Source organism: Astyanax mexicanus, chromosome 8, assembly GCF_023375975.1.
Source record: "Astyanax mexicanus isolate ESR-SI-001 chromosome 8, AstMex3_surface, whole genome shotgun sequence".
In the NCBI taxonomy this organism is placed as follows: Eukaryota; Metazoa; Chordata; class Actinopteri; order Characiformes; family Acestrorhamphidae; genus Astyanax; species Astyanax mexicanus.
Window position 1 is genome coordinate 29,652,982 of NC_064415.1, and position 20,379 is coordinate 29,673,360.

Sequence of the window (20,379 nt, forward strand, 5' to 3'; positions counted from 1 at the left end):
ATTGATAGATGGAGGCATGCAAATAGAAGAGACTTATGGGTGTAACGCCAGAAAATTACACCCATAAGTTGTGTAACTTTCAGATGAGAGGGGCAGAAGTTCTAAGTAATTTTCTGATTTCCCTGCTGTAACAGATCAACTTAACCTGGAAATTAACAGGTGAGTTGAGCCAGGTGTGCTTGAGCAGCTCAAATACAAAATTATATAGGGGTTGGTACCTGGAACCAAAAGTTTTAAGCTAGGCTAGTCTATGCTTATGCCGACCTTACACCAAACAATTTTCAAGCGTTTTCACTGTTGCAGACAGATTTCCAGTTTCGGGATAAAATTATGTGAGTCTTGCTAGAGTCAAGTTGTGATAAAATTAACCCTGTTTAATATTGTAAGTCTTGAAACTTGGCTCAAGCAAATAGTTACGTGAACAATGACTAGTCTCTGACTTAAGAATCGAGAAAGTGTCAGTTTTTAGTCTAATAAAAATATTTCCAGAGCCTATTTAAAAGTTGTTTAGTGTATGGTTAGCTTTAGTTTAGAAATTCTCTTTCTTTTGAATGAAACAGGCGGTCATATATGTTTGACTGAAGCAGGCACACACTACGTTTTCAGGATAGTTACTTTATTTACAAGAAACAATACATTTGAAGACCATTGCATTTGTGCTGTAATGTTGTAATATTTACAAGTGATCACAGTACAATTACACAGTATGCATTTTATAATAGTTATCATTTAGATACAGAATAGGCATGGAAAAGTAGGTGTCTATTTTTAGTGTCCTTTTCTCTTAAAAACATATTTACATGATATATACAATTTTATACAAGTGAAGCTTTTCCATTGATTTTTGTATAAAAAGTACAGTTAATAATAAATATGCAAAGATGTGATTTACAGCATTGTTACCTTGTACAGGATTTGGTGTTTGATGTTTTTTTCGAGTACCCCTAACACCCTCCCCTCATTTCTAAATCTCTGCACAATTTGTGAAGAAAATGCCCTCAATTAGCATCACACTCACAACCCCCCAGGGACTATGTCTGGACCCCTTTGGGGCTCACCACCTCCAGGTTAAGAACGTCTGCTATAAGACGTTGTGAGCATACCACTGGGACACAAAACAGATTAAACCTTGAGGTAATTATTCACACATGTACTCCAACAACAATGAATTTTAGTCCCAAGTTTCCGTATAACAGACTTGCAAGGAATGAATTCAAAGTTCTTCACCATGCAAGAAGAAAGGTTGTCACTAGTAGCAGTACAAATAACAAATGCCCTATAGGAGTGAGCACAGAGTCTTATTTACTGGCCTTAGACTGAGTTTCCTCCTGAATATGCTCTTAAGACCGAGTCGCTGTTTATCCATTACTAGGCACAGTATTTAGCCGACAATCTGTGAATTGCAGATTTGTGTTATGATTTGGGGTGTAAGGATGTAGAACTTGGCTCCAGTCTAACATCCCTCTCCACAACCTCGGTTATAGGCACATACAGGCTCTGTGGAGCAGCAGACACAACAGCAACGTCAGTACATATTTTTTTTTTTGTTCCCTATTTTTCTCAATGGTTTAGTCAGGTCTAATTTCATCAGCTACATATGTCTTAACCATCACCCAAAATGCTACCATGTTTGCTACCAACTTGTGCTGATATAAAAGTATTGGACAGTAAAGCACACTTAGAGACTGATAACTTCCAACCTTAGAATGATGGATATACATCACATAAAAATATATAAACAGCCTAAAAACATAATTTGTTAAGAAAATCTGTTGTGAAACCCTGCTGTGTGAATGTAGCCTCGGACACTTTATTACTGAACAAAGTGAGTACATCTTGCAAGGATCATATGCAATGAAGACCCTATGTAAGTGTCAAAACTTACCTTTGACTGTCCTCCATCATTTGTACTGTTAAACATATCCTTGAATAATAATGATGGTTCAGGAATATTTGGAAGAATTATTTCCTTATATCTGCGGGGAAAAAGAACAAGATATTATATAATATATAACATAATAGCATGATTTCATTAAATACAGTCATAACCATGACACATGTTAATGCTTTTTAACAATCCTTTAACACTAACCTACTGACACACAAGTATAAAATATATAGATAAAATAATAATATTGAACTTTACCTTCTAAATAGCACCAGAGCCACAATGAGACAGCATGACACTATTATAGGAGTGACTATCACAGCCACCATAAACAGCCCATTTGGATTAGTGCTCTCACCTACAAAAAAAGGGTGTAAAATACGCTTTTAATAGGAAAATTAATAATTTCACTAATCATGAAGCAAAATGAGTTTGGAGGTGATGAAACAATAAGCATAAAAGGCACTATATTGCAGCAACAAAAGAATAATAGGATGCTTTAGAACCAAATGTCTAGAGCACAGAGCTGGATCTAATCTGGTTCCTGGTATATTACAGTATTTTTATCTTATTTATTTATTTATTTATTTATTTAATAAAAAGGTATGTCTTGCTCAGCTCGAAATGTGCAAAATGCATGTACTAGTTCTCTTAATTAATCATGTATTGCGCGTAATGTGAAATAAAGCAACCAACGTGTCACTTGCCATTCCCTTTAAGAGCCAGGTGTGCTCTGGTGGATTGGTATTTTAATGGTGCAGCGCTTCTTAGCAGAGGAAACTGACCTGTGCCTTTACAATGTAAAGGTGTGCAACCAGGTCATTTTACAGTAATAGCAATATTATTTTATTGTGTATTCTGTTCATTGCTGATGTATATGTTGGGTTTGTGCCTTGCAGGGCTTCCGTGTGTGTGTGTGTGTGTGTAACATGTGCAGATAGATATGGATGCCTGGCGGTTAACTGTTGTCAGGTTTTAAATCAGTCAGTGGGGCCACCTGTGTTTTCCACTGCTAAGATATCAATACAGCAGATATTTACCTGAACACACCTCACTTCCAGACCACCACACCCATCAGCATAGATATATTCCTAACTCTGGTGCTATTTTAATGGTGCAGGTGCAAGGTAAAAAATCGACTGTTGACAGGGTGTGAGATAGCAACACACCTTGTGCATAGTGTAAGATAGAACCAAAGTTTTATACACAGGATTATATCTGTGACTGTTAACTTCTAATTTAAGTAACATTCTTTGAAATCATGACTGTTTGAACAAGCAAGCTAATTAGACAGAGCTGTACAACAGAAGATTGGAACTACTGGACCATGTAGGAACAGCACAATTTAATAAGAACTTTAGCTTAGTGCTTAGTCAAAGGGTGTAGTTTAGTTAAGTTTAACAACAATATATTAGATGACAATGTAGAGTGTTAAAGGGTTTAGAGTGTTATCAAAGTCCAGAAAGTTAATAACATACCAAAAAACACAGGTTCGCTCATCTCGCTTTCTCTCGTTGTCCCACAGTACTCAGAGAATACAGTCTGTGCTTGAAACATGTACTTGCAGGCTGGGTTATATTCCAAAGAAAAAACATTTTCTTCTGTTTCAAATATTTGTTCTTTCTGTAAAACAACATACCACAAGAATCACTATAAACATATTCAACATAATTCAAATGAAATTTAATGCTATTTGTCAATATTATTTCTAATTACGTTTAAGTGATAAGATTTTGCCCTTTAAATTAATACTTTTGACAGCTACACAGCACTAATATTCAGTACACTGTAGCACACAGAACAATAAAGCTAGAACATACAGAATAAATGTCTCACCTCATCGCATTTGCTGTAAGTAAACTTGTATTTCCAGCAATTGTTTCTGGAGGGAAATCTGAAATCTGGAGTGCTGCAATTAAGAAATATACGTTCACCTTCCCTTTTGATGTCAAGTTTTGGTGGTTCTGATTTTACTAAAACAGAGAGAACAGCGAATAACACAAATTATTTGTCTAAATTATGCTGAATTATCTGTTTCTTTATAATAATTTCTTATAAAGATGCTGAATTTAACTCAACCTGATTGTGCCATCTCTACCATTCACTTTCAGTAATATACCTTTTTGTTTTTAATCTTAAGACTTATTGTTTAAACACAATATGTACTGTGTCTCGTATATGTACTTTGACTTTTATGTAATTGCAGACAGTATGAACCCAAGATATTTCATGTTCTATCTGTCTATTTTTTTTGGTTAATATACATCCATTTATGCATTTCAGACGTGAAACACTTTCCAGAGAAAGTTTGGAAAGAAAAAATGACGACTATTAATAAGGTAAAAAGTAATAATGATGATTTCAAACAGAAGAGGTTGTAATAAAATGGGAAAAAAGAACACCTGAAACACTTGGATCGCTTGGTATCCTTTTAAAAATGTATATTAACAAATTAAATTAAGTTGTCCATATAAAACAGTGTTCAAGTCAAATAAAATGTAAGAAACACTGTGCTTTTTTAAATTGCCATTTTTCCATACTGTACCAACTTTTTCTAATATGAGGTAGTTTCAGAGGTTTTGATGACATTATGTAACTTTGTACTTCAGACACTTTATTATTTATATTATTATTATTATTATTATAGTGTTGTATTTGTGGTTTGTGTTCTGTTTTTTCCACAAATTGTCATCTCTTTTATTTTATAAATGTGTATATTTTACAAAATTGTGGTCTTGTTCTAATACAAAAATAAAAAAATAAAATTATTCTGTTCCCTTTTTGTATTGGTGAGGACATTAAAGGGTTAAGAAAGTGTATTTCAACATGTAACATTTCAAAGTGTATTTCAACATGTAACACTTGCCATACATTTACATTTTTGTGTGGCATACAGTGTGACACTTGGCAAAAAAAAAAAATTAGGGGGTAAGAAAATGCCTACCTGAATTACGTGGCTCTATTATAAAGAGGTTTTGAATTTGGGAACTCTTTGTAGATCCACTGAAAATGAAGAACTGGACGTCAGCATGGAAGTCTATGTCATCTAGGTGGCATCCTGTTTTCATGTCACCATAGGTGAGTTTATAGGTACATGGCTTCAGACTATCATTCTCTGCATTTCTAATAAATGAGTGAAACATTTGTCAGTATAATGCATGAACAATTACAGCCCATACATCACTTGTAAGTACACACACACAAACACACACACACATATAAACATATACACATATATATATATACCAGTTCTCACCTGTAAAAGAGCTGGAGATCTGAGGTCTCACTGATTAAACTCCAGGTACAGTTCATCTTCATATGAGAGTAATACACACATGTAAAGTTCTTCACTAAAGCTGAAACACACAGGAGGATTCAGTCAAGTCTAGATGCTTCACAAGCAGGAAATAATTATATTAACACTTATTATAAAATGTTTAATAGTATTGCTTAAAGTGCTTACATTTAAATAGTTATAACATTTACATGTAATAAAATGTGTTGGACTTTTTGTAGTCTTTAAAAAAATATTTTGAAGACTAAATGTGGGGCTTACCCAGAGGTGGAGAGATGCCCTTCTGTACAGGTTTGCTGGGTTTCTTGTGGCCACACTTTACTGGTTTTGTCCTTATGTTGACGCATATTTCCTTCTCAGTAGAAACATTCCATGTGTGGTTCAAATGTGGTGTTCGCCGATTGTCGAAACACTCGGCTTCAGGGCCAGTGGGGGGGCATTTCTGTTTTGGGAGTAAGAAATCAATATTAAGACCCTAACCTTCATCCTGACATAAAGCACACAACCTTACTACTGGAGAGCATACTGTCTACACACACTGATGGTGCTTCTTTAAAAACACAGCTCAAGCAGAATAGCAGTTGTTTGCAACAATTAGTTGTGAATGTTCACTGTTCTTTTTGTCTTTTGTTCTGGTTTCTTTCTAGTCATTTCCTTAATAATAGAATGTATCTTGAAAAAAAAGTCTACTGATTCTGAAAGGTGACTCACCTCTAAACATAACACAACATTGTAGTCCACTTTACAGTCAGCATCCAAACCTGTTGGCTTACTCCACTGAGCAATTACTGAGAAACGCTCAGGGTTCCATGACAGAGTCACATTATCTGGTTCTGGCAATTCATCTTCAAAAAAGAGAGAAAGGAATGTGTTGGACTTTCTGAAAGATTGTGAATCTACAAAGCATTAATAAGAGAGATGCAATATTGTTTATTTATTATGAGGTTATAATAATTGGACTTGGGAACCCCTGGTGGATAGTTTGTGCTAAAATATATCAGTATGATTATGTTCAGTTTGTTAAACAGTCATTAATTTAAACATCTTGTAAAAGAAATCAACTGCTACTTAAGATAACAGATGTCAGACATTAACTTGAGAAAAGAAGCATCTGCCTGGATACTGCTTATGCTCACAAAACAAAATATTTCTATTAGAATCTGTTTTGCTTTTAGAAATTACGGACTGATTAAACCTATAAAAACATATCACTAGAGAAGTGTATATGGCCAAGCCCAATTCAGCACTTTTCAGGCTGTTTATCACTTCAGGTGTTACTGCTTCTGGTGTTTCATATCATTGCTATTCAAAAAGAAAAACATATTCCCGAAATGGCAGCTGTGCAAGAGTAAGGAAACGTTTTTACTGTAAGTTCAGGTTAACATATTTTTATATGTAAATTTGGAGAAATCTCTATTTGTCTGTTCATCATGAAATTTGGTTAAATACAATATTACACAGTGTAAAGTGTTTCTTCATTCAAATGATAAATAAAAAGTAAAAGTCCATAGCCACAATATATATTCTCTATCTTTTAACAGTAAATGCCCGGATATTTTAACATAACATGATAAATTGATCACAAAAATACTAATGAAAATGAACATAAAAAGGTCCATATATGCTATTTCCCCAAAGACGGTTTTGTACCCTTCTGTATTCCATTTGTGAAGCCTTTGTCACTAGTGACAATCAAAAATATATAAAATATTTTAAAGATGACCGTATAAAAAATGTTTGTTCATATAACTAAAATCTCCCAGTGAATTACTGTAATAACTGTAATTTATCTAAAATGTGGATAAATAAAAAGTAGGCTCATATTTGAATTATTATTAGACTTTTAAATTGTGCGATTTAAAAGGAGAAGTTAGGAACACTTCACATCCAGAAATTGCAAAAACTAAAGCTGTGAGTGACTCATGTGGACTAATACAGATCATTATGAAGTAAGGTGAGACGTATGCCGTGTCTTAAATCCCTTCTTATTTTAATCAATATTTTACTTCATTTAAATTATTTTCTACATTGCAGATTAATAATAAAGACACAATTAAGAAATTATATACTAAACAAAAAGTGCTTGACCCCCACAAATCCCTGACCTAAACCCAAAGCAGCAACCTATAGTTTAGCACCTCCAGGAACACAGTCAATACGCTAAAAAACGATTCCAGGTGACTCTACCTTTATGAAGACACTGAGAAAATGCCACAAGTGTGCAAATCTATCTTTAAAGCTAAATGTGCTCCTTAAAAAAATCCAAAACATAAAACCTATTAGGGTTTGTTTAACATTTTTTACCAAATAATATTGTGTTCCTGTATAGCTGTAATGTCTAAAATATTCAACTTAAACATAATAACATAAACGTATGTTGTCCGTCATGATATATCTGCACAAATATGTAATTTAAACAATTTTTATTCTTTTTTTAAAATAAAAGTTATTAAATAAAAAGCTTTGTGTATAATCATGAGCCACAAATTCAAAAAAGACATGTTCAAAAAACTGTAAACAGACAGTGGACTAACAATGTGCACTACTTCAAAGATCTTTAAAAAATTATAAATATATATAGCTCCAAAATGAGACCACTTAAAATGATGAGTTTCTTTGATTTTACCAAATTGAAAACCTCTGGAATATAATCAAGAGGAAGACTGATGATCACATAAAGTTACCCAAAGCAGTGTGTAAGACTGGTGGAGAAGAACATGCTAATATGCATGAAAACTGGGGTTATTTTACCAAATATTCATTTCTGAACTCTTAAATGTTAATGAATATGAACTTGTTTTCTTTGCATTATTTGAGGTCTGAAAGCTTTTTTGAAAGCTTTTTTGTTATTTCAGCCATTTCTCATTTTCTGCAAATAAATGCTCTAAATGACAATATTTTTATTTGGAATTTGGGAGAAATGCTGTCCGTAGTTTATACAATAAAAAACAATGTTCATTTAACTCAAACATATACCTATAAATAGCAAAATCAGTAAAAACTAATTCAGACACTGAAGTGATCTCTATTTTTCCTGAGCTGTACATATAAATCCTAGCTGTAAATTATTACATAGGGTAACTCTCACCATAATCAATTCAATGCACGCATGCACAAACAAATTAATACTGAAACTGAAACGTAAAACTATAAACTATATAATATGCAGTTTTGACAGCAATAACAATAAAACAGTCTGGTGGCAAATGATTCTTCAGCTAGCTACCTTGCTATATTTTTATAGCCTGTACAGCCTTTATGTCGTCTTTAGCTTGGCTTTCTCTGTTCATTATTAGGTAGCTTCCTCTGGTGTTGATTGATAAAGCGCTTTGGATCTGTCTCAATAAAAACTAATATAAATCTAACCAGCGCAGCTACAGCAGTGACCCTGGCTCTGACCCCCCTGAACGACCCCCGTGTCCGGGTGGGAAAACAAGAAGATCGAGGAAACCTGGGGAAATCAGTAGCGCTCTGACGTCAGGCTCTTTCGGGAAGGCAACAGGATGTCCAGCTCCAGCAGAGTTCAGCCTGGCCAGCTCTCCTTCACCAAACATCTCCCTCCACAAACAGCCAGCTCTACTATACTGAGAAAAACAGCCTCTTACCCGCCGAGTTCTCCACTCCAGCGACCAGGAACGACAAGCAGATGGTTAACGCGATCTCCCAGCTGCAGTAAATCATACCGGACGGGTTTAATCTCAGCCTGGTGACCTCTAGACTTTTTTATTAATCCCACAGTTTTCCTTCCGCGCGCCGTAGCAGGTTAGATCAGTCAGATCACTCCAATACAACTAGAGCATGTCAGAGTGAAAGCAGAGACCGAAACACGCAGCAGCGCCTCTCTGACTGAGAGCAGCTCCGAGACTCCTCGACTGTTCTGACAGGTGGGAGGAGTGAAGCCAGAGGAAAGATCTTATCTCAGCAGGCCGGCCTCTCAGGAAACAAACACTCAGATCACACTGTAGATCCGTCCCCTCTAAAGACTGTAGACGGAGACGAAGAGAGAAAGAGAGAGAGAGAGAGAGAGAGAGAGAGAGAGAGAGAGAGAGAGAGAGACCTGGAACTTTTAAATATTCTCTAACTTGTGCTTTCTGTCTTATTACTGGTATTTGCTATATATAAGCAAAACAGATCAATATCAGTATAAAGTTCCCTTTGTGTCTACAGCATAGTTGCTTGAATTTAATACAAAAGCAGTATTTTTTTTATTAACTCTGAATAAATACATTATTATAAATATAGAGGAATGGAATGTCATATGTGCAGATCTGCCTGGTTAAGTTGAACAATTGCTTTAAATGGTTATTTAATTGTCTGCCTGATATTACCCCACTAAATCTTGAGGATTTCTATTCAAGCATTACATAAAAAGCTTTAATGTTTGACAAGGAACATCACTGAAAATCATAATTGTAATAGAATATACAAAAAATATTTAAGTAAATCTTAAGTAAATGCCAAAATATATTGAATAAAATCATAACATTTGCTCTTTCCTAAACTTCATTTTAAAATCAGTATTTTTCTGAATACAAACAGTTCATGTCCTCCAAACCTTTAGTTTCGTAAAGTTTTTTTTTTTTGTTTTTTTTTTACGTCTATTTTCAAACATGCAGAATTTGGGTGGATTCTTGTTACTGATCTGGAATTAGAGAGTAGAGAGTGGACAGGCAGCTTCTCCTGCCTGTAGGAGTCCTGTAGGAGATTTCAAAGCCCTTAAATTTTCAGAATGTTAATAAGTATACACCTGTAGCAGGTATACGGGACAAGGCATTTTAACATAATGTATCAGATAATTCTCTGTCCATTCTGTCATCTTGGGATAACCACCCCTGAGATAAACTTTGATATAAATGCCATTACTAATTTAACACTGTTTTATTTTCAAGGTTCAGAATATTTTCAATATTGACTCATTGTTTAGCGTAAAGAGTAAAGCTTATGGTGTCCACCCTTTTGTAGGAAATGTTTCTTGTGCAATATGTTTGAGAAATATCTCTGAATACTTAAACAGGTCAGTTTATAGAACTATTATAAAAGCTTAAGGATCAGGGTTTGATCCTGAAGTAAACATAGGCTATATTTATCTTTCAATGTAAAATCTCAGTTCAAAATGCTGTGTAGTCAAAGAATAGACCTAATCACTGTGTGGAAAACTGACCCCAAGTGGTTGATATATACATTTTTGTTACAACACATAGAAGTTCTGTTTTTACTGTGTTGTAGCTTGTTTACATTCTGCAACTGTCAAAGCCTTCATATGTGATTTATACATGACATTAAAATGTTTTTTTTTTACATACTGTGTATATTGGCTTTAATGATTCATAAAGCCCCAATCATGTAATACATAAATAAAAATACTGTGATTAACTGTGAAACCACACAAATCTAAAATATACAGTAATATAAACATTTTTTACCGCCCACCCTTAGTTACAACTGAACCATGTAATATAAATTGGTGAAAGTATCACTGGATATTGTTTTTTAAAAAATGAGGACATTGGGGACACAGGGGCATCTGTCTAGTATTGTGCCCAAGAGACCTTCACATAATGTGTGTTTGTGTGTAAAAATGAGACAAATGGAGGAGAAAAATAAATGAAACTTTGTTAAATAGCATTAACACAAACATTTACTCATTTACCGAAACTAAAGAATGACCAAAAAATCTTCTTTAATTACTTACAAATGAAACACATTAATTAGGTCATCAGGTTAGACACTGTCCTCACTGGAAATGCTGATTTCAAAAAGGGACACATCTATATAAAATAAACGATGGTCAGAATAGTTTGACAGGGAGTTTTGCCCAGAGACTCCAGTGTAGCATGTTGTGTTTGACAGGCTCTTGCAGATATGTGTTTGGAGTGCCAATGTTGTGAGAATTTGGCACTCATAGAATGCCTTTCATTCTCAGTACAAGGTCAGACCTAACTGTGGTATAATAAGTAAATAAGTAATTATGCTTTAGAGTATGCAGAAGTGTGTCTTCTATAGAGGATGTGAGAATGTGAAAATTGGAGCCATTAAATTTGACATGGATTTCTCAAACTTGTACACGTAATACACTATATTGTATATGATTCTTAGCCTGGTTAAATTATTCTTAAAGGTTACTGTTACAAGTCAGATTGCCATGTTGTAGTAGATCATTTTACAGAACTTGGTGCTAAAAGGTGTGCAGTGTTCAGAATGTGTCGTTTGTCAGGAAAGTTGTTGATAGGCTGGTTAAAAGAATTTAGTTAGAAGAAAATAGAACATTTGCTGATATCTCTGTGAATTTAATGTTCAATTATTAAAAAAAAACACATAAAACTATTATGTAACACGCTTGTTTAAGGAACCTAGCTCCTGTTTTAATATAAACTTATTGTAGAATAATATTGTTTTATCATCCCTACCTATGAGTAAGGAGTGTAAAACTGTGTACATTGCAGTATAATCAATCCAATAAAAGACATTAGGGGCCATTCGCCATGTCCTAACTACAGCTATATAGTTATTTCCACAAACTGACTGCTGTCCATCTGTTCTCATGTGGAATTTGTCAATTACTGTCTACTCCAGTAATTACTGGCCATTTTCTGAAAACAGAGCCACTGCCAAACGCTATTACTGGAATGTGAGCCATTCCCAGCACATCCATAGGAGTGTCACTGTGTGTTCGAGCTGATCAGAATAGATCAGGCATAGCTGTGCTGTGGATTGTTCATGGCAACAGGCGGATTACAAGCTACAACAGCCAATGACTGCATAATTACACAATCACATGACACATTAAGCTAGCAAGCTTATAGCTAACCCAGCCTACCAGTCTAAAGCCCTATCCAGATGGGATTAGTTTCTCAGGGGGGTCCTGGGCTAATTTCCTCTTTTATGGGGGGTCCTCTGTGATTTTATTCCCATCCGGAACGACCATGTACGTGTTTTTCTCAGACGTCCTCTGAGAAAATTACAGGCTGAATTACCTACTGTTTTTCGCTGAACTCTGTGGTACTCCAGTAATTTTAGTCACATCTGGACACAAAGCTCTGCGTTTCGTCACCTTGCATTCAATAAAATAGGTATTTGTCTACTACCACGCACCGTAATTACACTTTGTGCGTGTGTTTCAATCACAGAGGACCCCACATAAAAGAGAAAATTACCCCAGGACCCCCCTGAGAAACTAATCCCATCTGGATAGGGCTTTAGACTGGTAGGCTGGGTTAGCTATAAGCCTGCTAGCTTTACCAGGTGCCCCATGGCTTCTAAGTGCTATGAATTTTGTTGCTGAGTGGAAGTGGAGGAGCTACTGAACGCGATGTCATGTGATCGAGGAAGCTAAAAAACTCACTGATCCTCCTGTTTTTTCAGTTGCAGTCCGGGTGTGAAATATTTTACGCAGACATCCCCCTGAGAAACTAATCCTGTCCGGATAGGGCTTAAGTTTATCTCGCTATCACCCCCTTTATCTCAAAACGAATTACAAAAATGCAATAAAAACAAATGTGTTGCTGTGCTAAGATATTTTTTTCAGTCAGAAGATAGAAAATAACAGGGACACTGTTTACACAGTCATATCATACATCCTCCTTAGTGTACAAATCAAGATGCACACAAGATGCTTTTGAAACAATTACAAATACAATCACTCAAACCCCTTCAGCAGGTGGTCTGAGACGCATTTGAGCCAAGTTATAGCACTGTAAATTCATCTGTATCAGAGATACATTTAAAGGAACAATCAGTAATAAATGAGAGCAGATAGAGTTTTCTGCCCCACCTGTTCTTCCTAAATTGACACACAATGGCAAGTGATGTCTAGTCTTACTGTGTAGCTGATTAGTCAATATATATGGTTCAGGTTCACTGTTCAAAATGCCATCTCTACTAAGCTAGCGGTGGCAATAAATGATGATGCTATGGTTAGCAACCTTACTGAAGCATACTGATCACCTGTTCAGTATGAAATTTAGTCAGCTCGCTTGTTTCCATGGCTGTAGTATATAGTGTTTGCATGCTGCTATCTATACCTGCAAACCCTGAGTGTGGAAATAGGACTGGGGTAATGGCGATGGGCAGATTTGGAGGATAAAACTTAACAGATTTCATCGACATACTGCCCTGAAGCTCTGCTGTAAGAGCTGCCAGCGCTTAAACTCAGCATGTTTCCGTCATATTTGATTATACATTCTAATCATGTTATGATTTACTGCAGAAAAAATAATCCCTAATGGTCCTTTAACCCTTTGAACCCCAGCCTATTTTTGTGTTTTTTCTCCGTTTTTGTCAGTTCACCTTTCACTTGTTGTGACACAGTTGTGTTATGCTGTTATTGCTGTTATTTTTCTTAATAATACAAGACATTGAGCTGCTCAAAAATGTCAAAATTCAAGATGTAATTTTTTAAAATGTATTTATATAATTAATTATTTGATGATAGTTCATTACATGGCTTATTACTGTGAAAGAATACTTGAGCAGCACCAGGTGGATTTATTTTTCTTGATATTCCCACCTCTAGGATGCAGGTTGCTAAGACCTTGACAGTCAGCAGGCTAAGAGTTTAAGTAATTTGATCCAATATGGCCAATATTCCTACCTAATGAAAGTGATTTAGTACACTGGATATTTACTATCGGCTGCTTATAATGAAAGAATAAAGCATGGACAAATACAGGTAAACCTATTCTTTAGGTGTATTTCATGATCACTTCAGTTCAGTGTGAGGTCAGTGCTATTTTTGGAAACAATAGGGTTCCCTGTTTGTCACAATGTATGAATCATGTTGGTGCATTGACGCATTCCTGAGTAATTAAGCTGTATAAACGATGCGTGATTAACTATCAACTTTCAATACCTTTCCCAGTACAATGACACACCACACAGCAATCAAGTTTAAGTCTGACTAAGATGCATTGTACCATTACTACCAAGTGTAAAGGTATGTGACTATACTTTAGCAGGATACAATCCATAACCAGACGGTAATAGGCATCTAAAACCATGTTAACCTTTTTTCAAAATGCTATTCCTTTATATTGAAAAAGAAAATAAGGCTTGTTTGACTTTAAAACAGAAGTCAACATGATACTGTTACTAACTAGGTATAAGTTCATCAGCATTTTGCCAGTATAAAAGTTGTGTAAAATGTGTTTTACTGTTTTTGTAGGCTGCAATATATTAGGCTTCTGCTATACAATTTGAGTGCATTGGAGTGCACTATATAGAATCCAGATGAAATCCAATTAAACGGAATGGCATCGCAGAAGGGCATCTTCATTAAGGCAGCGATTGCTTCCTTTTGCTAATGGCTTCATATCCCCTTTACTAGGCATTCTGTGGCTTACTCAACTCTACTGAGAAAAGGAAGTGTGAGTAAATCACTTACACAATAAATAGGATGAAGATTTCATGTTCCACTTAGAGCATATGCTAAAGGAAACACCCATGTATAGCCATTTGTAATATAGCTGTGTGTAAGAGTCGAATAACGGATAAGGCGTGGGAGGAAAGTCAGAAAAGGATTCCATATTGTTCCATTAGCTTTCAGTACAAGTTGATTCAGTTTATAGTGTTACATACTGCATAGGATTTTGGGTTTAGTATCCCCATTATAGGAGAGGGTTCTCTAGCTCATATCTTTTTATTTTGCATTGTTTTGCAAGGTTTGGTTCAATGTATTCAGTTGGCTTTTACCCTAAACTGTAATCTGTGGATGCTCTACAGTACTGGTTCTCAGACTGTGGGACGGGTACCACTGGTGCTACTCGAAGCATCCCAGGGTGGTACACTAGATGACCTCAGAATACAATGCATTACAGTCAATAGCTAAATACGGTTTTAAACACTATTTTACTGCTTGTGGTTTTTCTGTCTAAATCCTTCTTAAATATCTTAATAGGGATACTGTATTAACCATGAACAGTAACCAAATAAATTACTATACTACCTTAGAGATTAAAAAGGAGGCAAGCTCTACACAACAGGCGAAAAACAACTGGGCAAAAATATGACGTGTATGTGTGGATTACACGTCACGCTTTCTGCGAATAAGCATGCGTGTTGTACGTGTGTTCCTGTTAAATGGCTTGTAGGTGGCACTTGGAAGGTTTAGTCGAAACTGTTAGAGAACCACTGCTCTACAGCACTGGCTGCTGCTCTTCACTGTCCTGTACAACAAGTGCTCATGATGGCTTAATTTTGCTTAAATAGAGCATTTACACTGTTATGGTCAAACCTGAAAACCTATATTAGATTAATTCAATTCAATTTAATTTAATAGAAAGTTGTTCCCATGCTGTTTTCATATTTGTTAATTGAAAACATGACAAAATCAAAAATGAAATGTAATAAATAATGAGTGTAAGAATGCTTCACACTAACCACTCAGTTTTGATCATGAAAATGCAGGTTTATTCATATTTCAATAAAGTAAATTTGCCTTGTTGACAAAATGTGCACCTTTTTACAGAATTCTAACAGAGCAAAATTGCAACAATTCTGGGTCAAAACAAGACAGCTGCTTGCATCTGCTACTTTGTTGTTTACGTAAAGACACACACACACACACACACACACACACAGGCTTGCACACACACACAGGATCGCACACAGGATCGCACACACAGCTCTGGCCAGAAGTAACAGCACCACTTAACATTTACATCTTTTGGAGGATGTTGTTCCTGAGGTGGTGTTCCTGGTGGCTTTGACAAGCAAATGATTAATATAAATCCAAGTCCACCCCAGTCCTTCAGAATACAGCTTCCTGCACTGCCATTGTCAAATCTGTGGGATACCTAAAGACCCAATAGCCAGTAACTGTCTTTCCTTGACAGTTCATTAGAGCTGGATTCGTACCAAAGTCAATTTTTTTAACTTAAATTAGCCATTTTACCGTTATGTACACGAATATATTAATCTAGATTATATATTAACATTAATACTAATATATATTAATATTAAAGTATCGTCACTGTCATACAATTTTGATACCTTTTTTGATAACCTTCCCAAGTAAATGACAAAGTGACAATACTGTACTATTAATATAGTGATGCACATTTCTCTTCGTTTTTTTTAATGCCATGTGCAGCTCTAGCAGTTTTTCTTTCAGTCTTTTAACCAATCCACACTTAATACTGAAAAAAGGAAGTCTGCAACTGGCAAGCTTTCCAATACACACTGTGGCTTGGCTACAACTGTATTGCAACAGCAGATCTTTTGAATAACACCCTTAATAAAGCATACAAAATAGTTTTTTGCTGTTCTTTGCTTGTACACTGCCACAATAAAAGGTACTATACAGGTATACATGGTCCAATAGCGTACCAATAGCATAAGGGTTCACTACCAGGGGAAAGGCGCAGGTGTGTACCTTTTTTATAACTTTTCCATTCTATTTCTTTTTCCAAAACAAACAAACAAACAAACATATAAACACACAAAAAAAAAACAAAATAGGAAGCCCAGAGTGAAGACAGAGTGTGGTCGGGCGACACAATTCTTTGCAAAACAGGTGGAAATGAACACAACACTGTAATGTTGCCTAAGTAATGTTGCTAAAGACATACCCTTGAGATATGAGAGGTACCACCTATTAAAAGTTTGGTACCTTTTTAATTGGGCAATCTTTTTCATTGGGATCCTAAAACAAACAGAGAAACAGCATAGAAGTTAAATACGCTCAGTGGGATTATCAGTGGGCACAGAATCTCAACAAAGTGGCATAAATTGTGCAATATCAACAACGAAACAAAGAGCTCTGAGGTACCAAGCATTAAAACAGGCAATAAACCAAGTAAAGGCAACTAACTAATACTGAGCACCTCTAAATTCTCAAACGCTCGATATCCACTATGCTTTATAAACACTGATCATTAATAATATTAGCTATGTACAAAAAGAATAGAGGAAAACGTATCAAAAGGGTCATGGCTCTAAAATTATTCTGCTCTAAAAGTGTGCAAGGTTGATCAGGACATCAAATGATGGTTGTTTCATTTAGGTAAAAAAAGATGACAAATGAAGGTCAGTGGCAGAACCAACTACATCTGGTTTATTATATTCTTTCACTACAGCTTTCAGTTCCCACCCCAGGGGTGAGAAAATAAGTCCAACACAGTTTGTGATTTCCACAGGGAAAAATCACAGAAAACTGCAGGGATCCCCATCAGGGCCCTAACCTCTCCAAATGTAACAGACACCCCCTGTTACATAACTCAATATCACATCTGCATTTTAATAAAATGAATAATAATTAAAAAAAAAAAACATGATTCACAAAGGAAAACTAAACTGAAACATTCAGATGGTGGTTGTTGCCCCTTGAGGAGGTTTAACATTGAATGTTGTATCTTTAGCTACGTTCACACTACCAGGCTTATTTGACTCATAAATGAATTTGAATCACTTTCACATGTGGTCCTAAATCACGTATGTGTTTGATTTGTGGGCATGCAACATGAATATGTGCAGTCAGATCAGATTTCACATGCCTTTTTCCAGTAAGCATGCACATAATATGCACATGCTGGCCAGTTCAGGGACGGATTCTTTCAATTACAGACAAACCATATACAGATCAGTTACATTTATGAATGTGAATTCATGAATGTGAGTCAAATCTGATCTGAGCCAAGAATTGGGAATGATTAATGAGGCTTGTAATGTGAACGTAGACTTTCCTTTTTGGTCAGTGGAGTTAACATGATGGCTTGCACAGCTGTGGCACAGAGTGAAGTGATGTATTGAAACTGGAACAGCAAAGGTCAGCTGCAACAGCGTGGCACTGTCTTAGAGGCTGATAATCCAGCAGGATCTAAAGCCAGAAGAGCGTGGCGCGGGATGCTTAAGGTTTATGTTGAACTGTACATTCAGGTGTGCGGAGAGTAGATAGTCCTAAAGATAAGGGTTCTTCAGAGGCAGGAGGAGGGTTTTAGCTGAAGCCAGTCGAAGTTCCGCTGATGGCACTGAACACGTGGAGAGAGTTTTGCAAGAGAGAACGCATCTCATCCTCTTCGAATATCTGCAGAAGAAAAAACAAGACACATTAGTCATTGCTCCATCCAATTCAAAACATGCTATCAGAACTACGGTTCACAGCACATGCATAGGGGATGGAATGTGTGGACCCACATAAACATTTTTACATCTGTACATGCTAGACAATATCAAATGTTGTTTATAGTTAAAACACATACATACATTTACCTAGCATTCAATCTAAATGCACGGCAGCAGAGAGAGAGAGAGAAAGCAGAAAGAGGTGTTAGAAATCAGCGTGTGAACAGAGGATATTGTTCTGGTCAATCATAGAAGACAAACAAAAAAACAAAACCTGTAGAATGAAATACATCAAATGGTTATTTATAAATCCTTTGACGGTGAACCTAGGAATGGCCACTGTGACCAGGTAGTCAGGAAGAACAGAGCGAAACAGTAGTGCTGGACGATATGGGAAAAATCATTTTTCACAATATGGAATTTTTTATAGCACGATATGTATATATATATACATATATATCATGATATACCACATTTATATAAATAAATTACAAATAAATTAAACACGAAAATGAGGGTATTCATTCTGTAATTTCAGTTCGTTTTAGTTTTTTCTAATCTTTCTTTTTAATTACCATTTTTATTAGTTTCAGTTAAGGAGAACTGTGACTTTCAGTTGTCATTATTAATAATAATAATGTTTAAACTCAAATATCATACTGGCATATTTTGTTTTGCAACACTGTATTTTCTGTATTTTTAAATAATTAATTAATGATTAGTTTCCATATAAAGATCAATCAAGTAACCAACCAATCAAGGGATTGACAAAACATTTTAAATAAAATAAGTAAATAATAATAAAACAACAGCATTTAATAAGATATATAAGATATTATAAAAGGATATAAAACTAAATATGGTAAAGATAAGAATTTAAGAGTAGGAATAAAAAAATCAAGGGCAATAAAATTAATAAAAGTGCAACTACAGATAAATAAATAAAACTAAACAAATAAAGAGAGCAAAATATAAATAAGTACTAACTAAAAACAATAAAAGAAAAGAAAAGAGATTAATGTCACACAAAGGTTCACAAATCGCAGTTGTACTTAGATCCAACTGTTCTGATAAGATTTCTTTTAGTTACATTTTAAAAATAAGTGTTTTTATACAATCACCTATTTTGTAAAATCTGATTTTAAAAATAATAATATATTGCCTTGCTTACAGTACTGCAACATGCTGAAATATATATTGAATCAAAACTGCTAAAAAAAGGGGGCAAAAAGCTAATGTTATGCCAACTGGAGTGGGCCAGGTAATTAGTGCTAAGCTAAATGCTAACAGCTGCAACGGTATTTAAAACTAAAAGTTTTATTTACAAATGTAATAATAATTCTCATTTAAAAAATGTGTTATTTAACCACTTCATCATCCACCTTATCCAGGCAGTACTGTGAATAATGCAAAAAGGCATCCCCCACACCACAGAAAACTGTATAAAATGTACAAAGTTCTTTAAAGTGAAAACTAAAATTTATAATAAATGTGTTATAAATGTGTTATAACGTGTTCAACAGAGTAGATCTTGAGAAATGTGTTACAGAGTGATAAAAATAAGAAAAATTAAACTATGTTGCACCACAAAGGGACACAGGACACAGACTTTTGCTAGTAGCTGTTTTCAGAAGAAGCTGGAATTTCAAATCAAAACAAGCCCTGTGCTGGAAAGCTAACTTAGTAGCCCTTTTAAAATCATCTCAAAATCTGCATTTAATAATAATAATAATAATAATTATTATTATTAGTAGTAGTAGTAGTAGTAGCAGTAGTAGTAGTAGTATTATTACAGTAAGTGAGGAGAGTTTAATGTAGTTATGTTAGTGATCACACATTTTTAAAATAATATATCAATTATCTGATTGCTTCCTTTTTCCTCTGTATCTGTTCTTTTCTCTTCACTGATTGGTTTACAATGTTGCACTGTCTGCATTACCAGCCAGTGCTGGACGTTAAACTCATGTCATGCTATCGTGGAGCTAACATTATGTATATTTATTTATTATTACATACTTATATATCATTATTATTACTACATTATTGTGCTAACATTGGGCTAGTGTTATTCTAGCAGTATGCTAACATTTCAAATTTAAACAAAATGTACTGTGCAAGTCACCTAGGATACGGTGGTGAC

At 35.1% G+C, this 20,379-nt stretch overlaps 2 protein-coding genes across 4 annotated transcripts in view; both read right to left on the reverse strand.

Moving 5' to 3' along the window:
- Positions 1-599: 599 nt before the first annotated feature.
- On the reverse strand, positions 600-8,947 carry LOC103044979 (interleukin-13 receptor subunit alpha-1). The gene is made up of 10 exons (XM_007255751.4): positions 8,789-8,947; positions 5,895-6,028; positions 5,445-5,625; positions 5,145-5,244; positions 4,833-5,011; positions 3,725-3,861; positions 3,367-3,511; positions 2,147-2,246; positions 1,886-1,976; positions 600-1,497 (listed from the first exon to the last, which is right to left on the reverse strand). Exons 1-10 carry the CDS (start codon positions 8,862-8,864, stop codon positions 1,414-1,416), a joined length of 1,227 nt encoding a protein of 408 aa, XP_007255813.3. The 5' UTR covers positions 8,865-8,947; the 3' UTR covers positions 600-1,413.
- Positions 8,948-15,560: 6,613 nt separating this feature from the next.
- Positions 15,561-20,379, reverse strand: part of dock11 (dedicator of cytokinesis 11) — a 122,329-nt gene continuing 117,510 nt past the window's right edge. For 2 of the 3 annotated variants that reach the window (XM_007255754.4, XM_007255753.4), the window contains one exon: positions 15,561-18,201. In XM_007255754.4, the coding sequence (XP_007255816.3) occupies positions 18,112-18,201 (90 nt within the window). In that variant the 3' untranslated portion in view covers positions 15,561-18,111. Of the gene's footprint in view, positions 18,202-18,270; positions 18,399-20,379 lie in introns of those variants that run through there. The other variant, XM_049482473.1, reaches the window with a different exon arrangement.

Bases quoted from the DNA above. Each gene is read 5' to 3' on its own strand.
- LOC103044979 (XM_007255751.4), bottom strand. From the start codon at position 8,864: ATGATTTACTGCAGCTGGGAGATCGCGTTAACCATCTGCTTGTCGTTC. The intron at 5,012-5,144 runs GTGAGAACTGGT...CTCATTTATTAG, and splicing joins GATCTCCAGCTCTTTTACAG to AAATGCAGAGAATGATAGTC. The intron at 3,512-3,724 runs GTGAGACATTTA...GTTGTTTTACAG, and splicing joins CTTACAGCAAATGCGATGAG to AAAGAACAAATATTTGAAAC.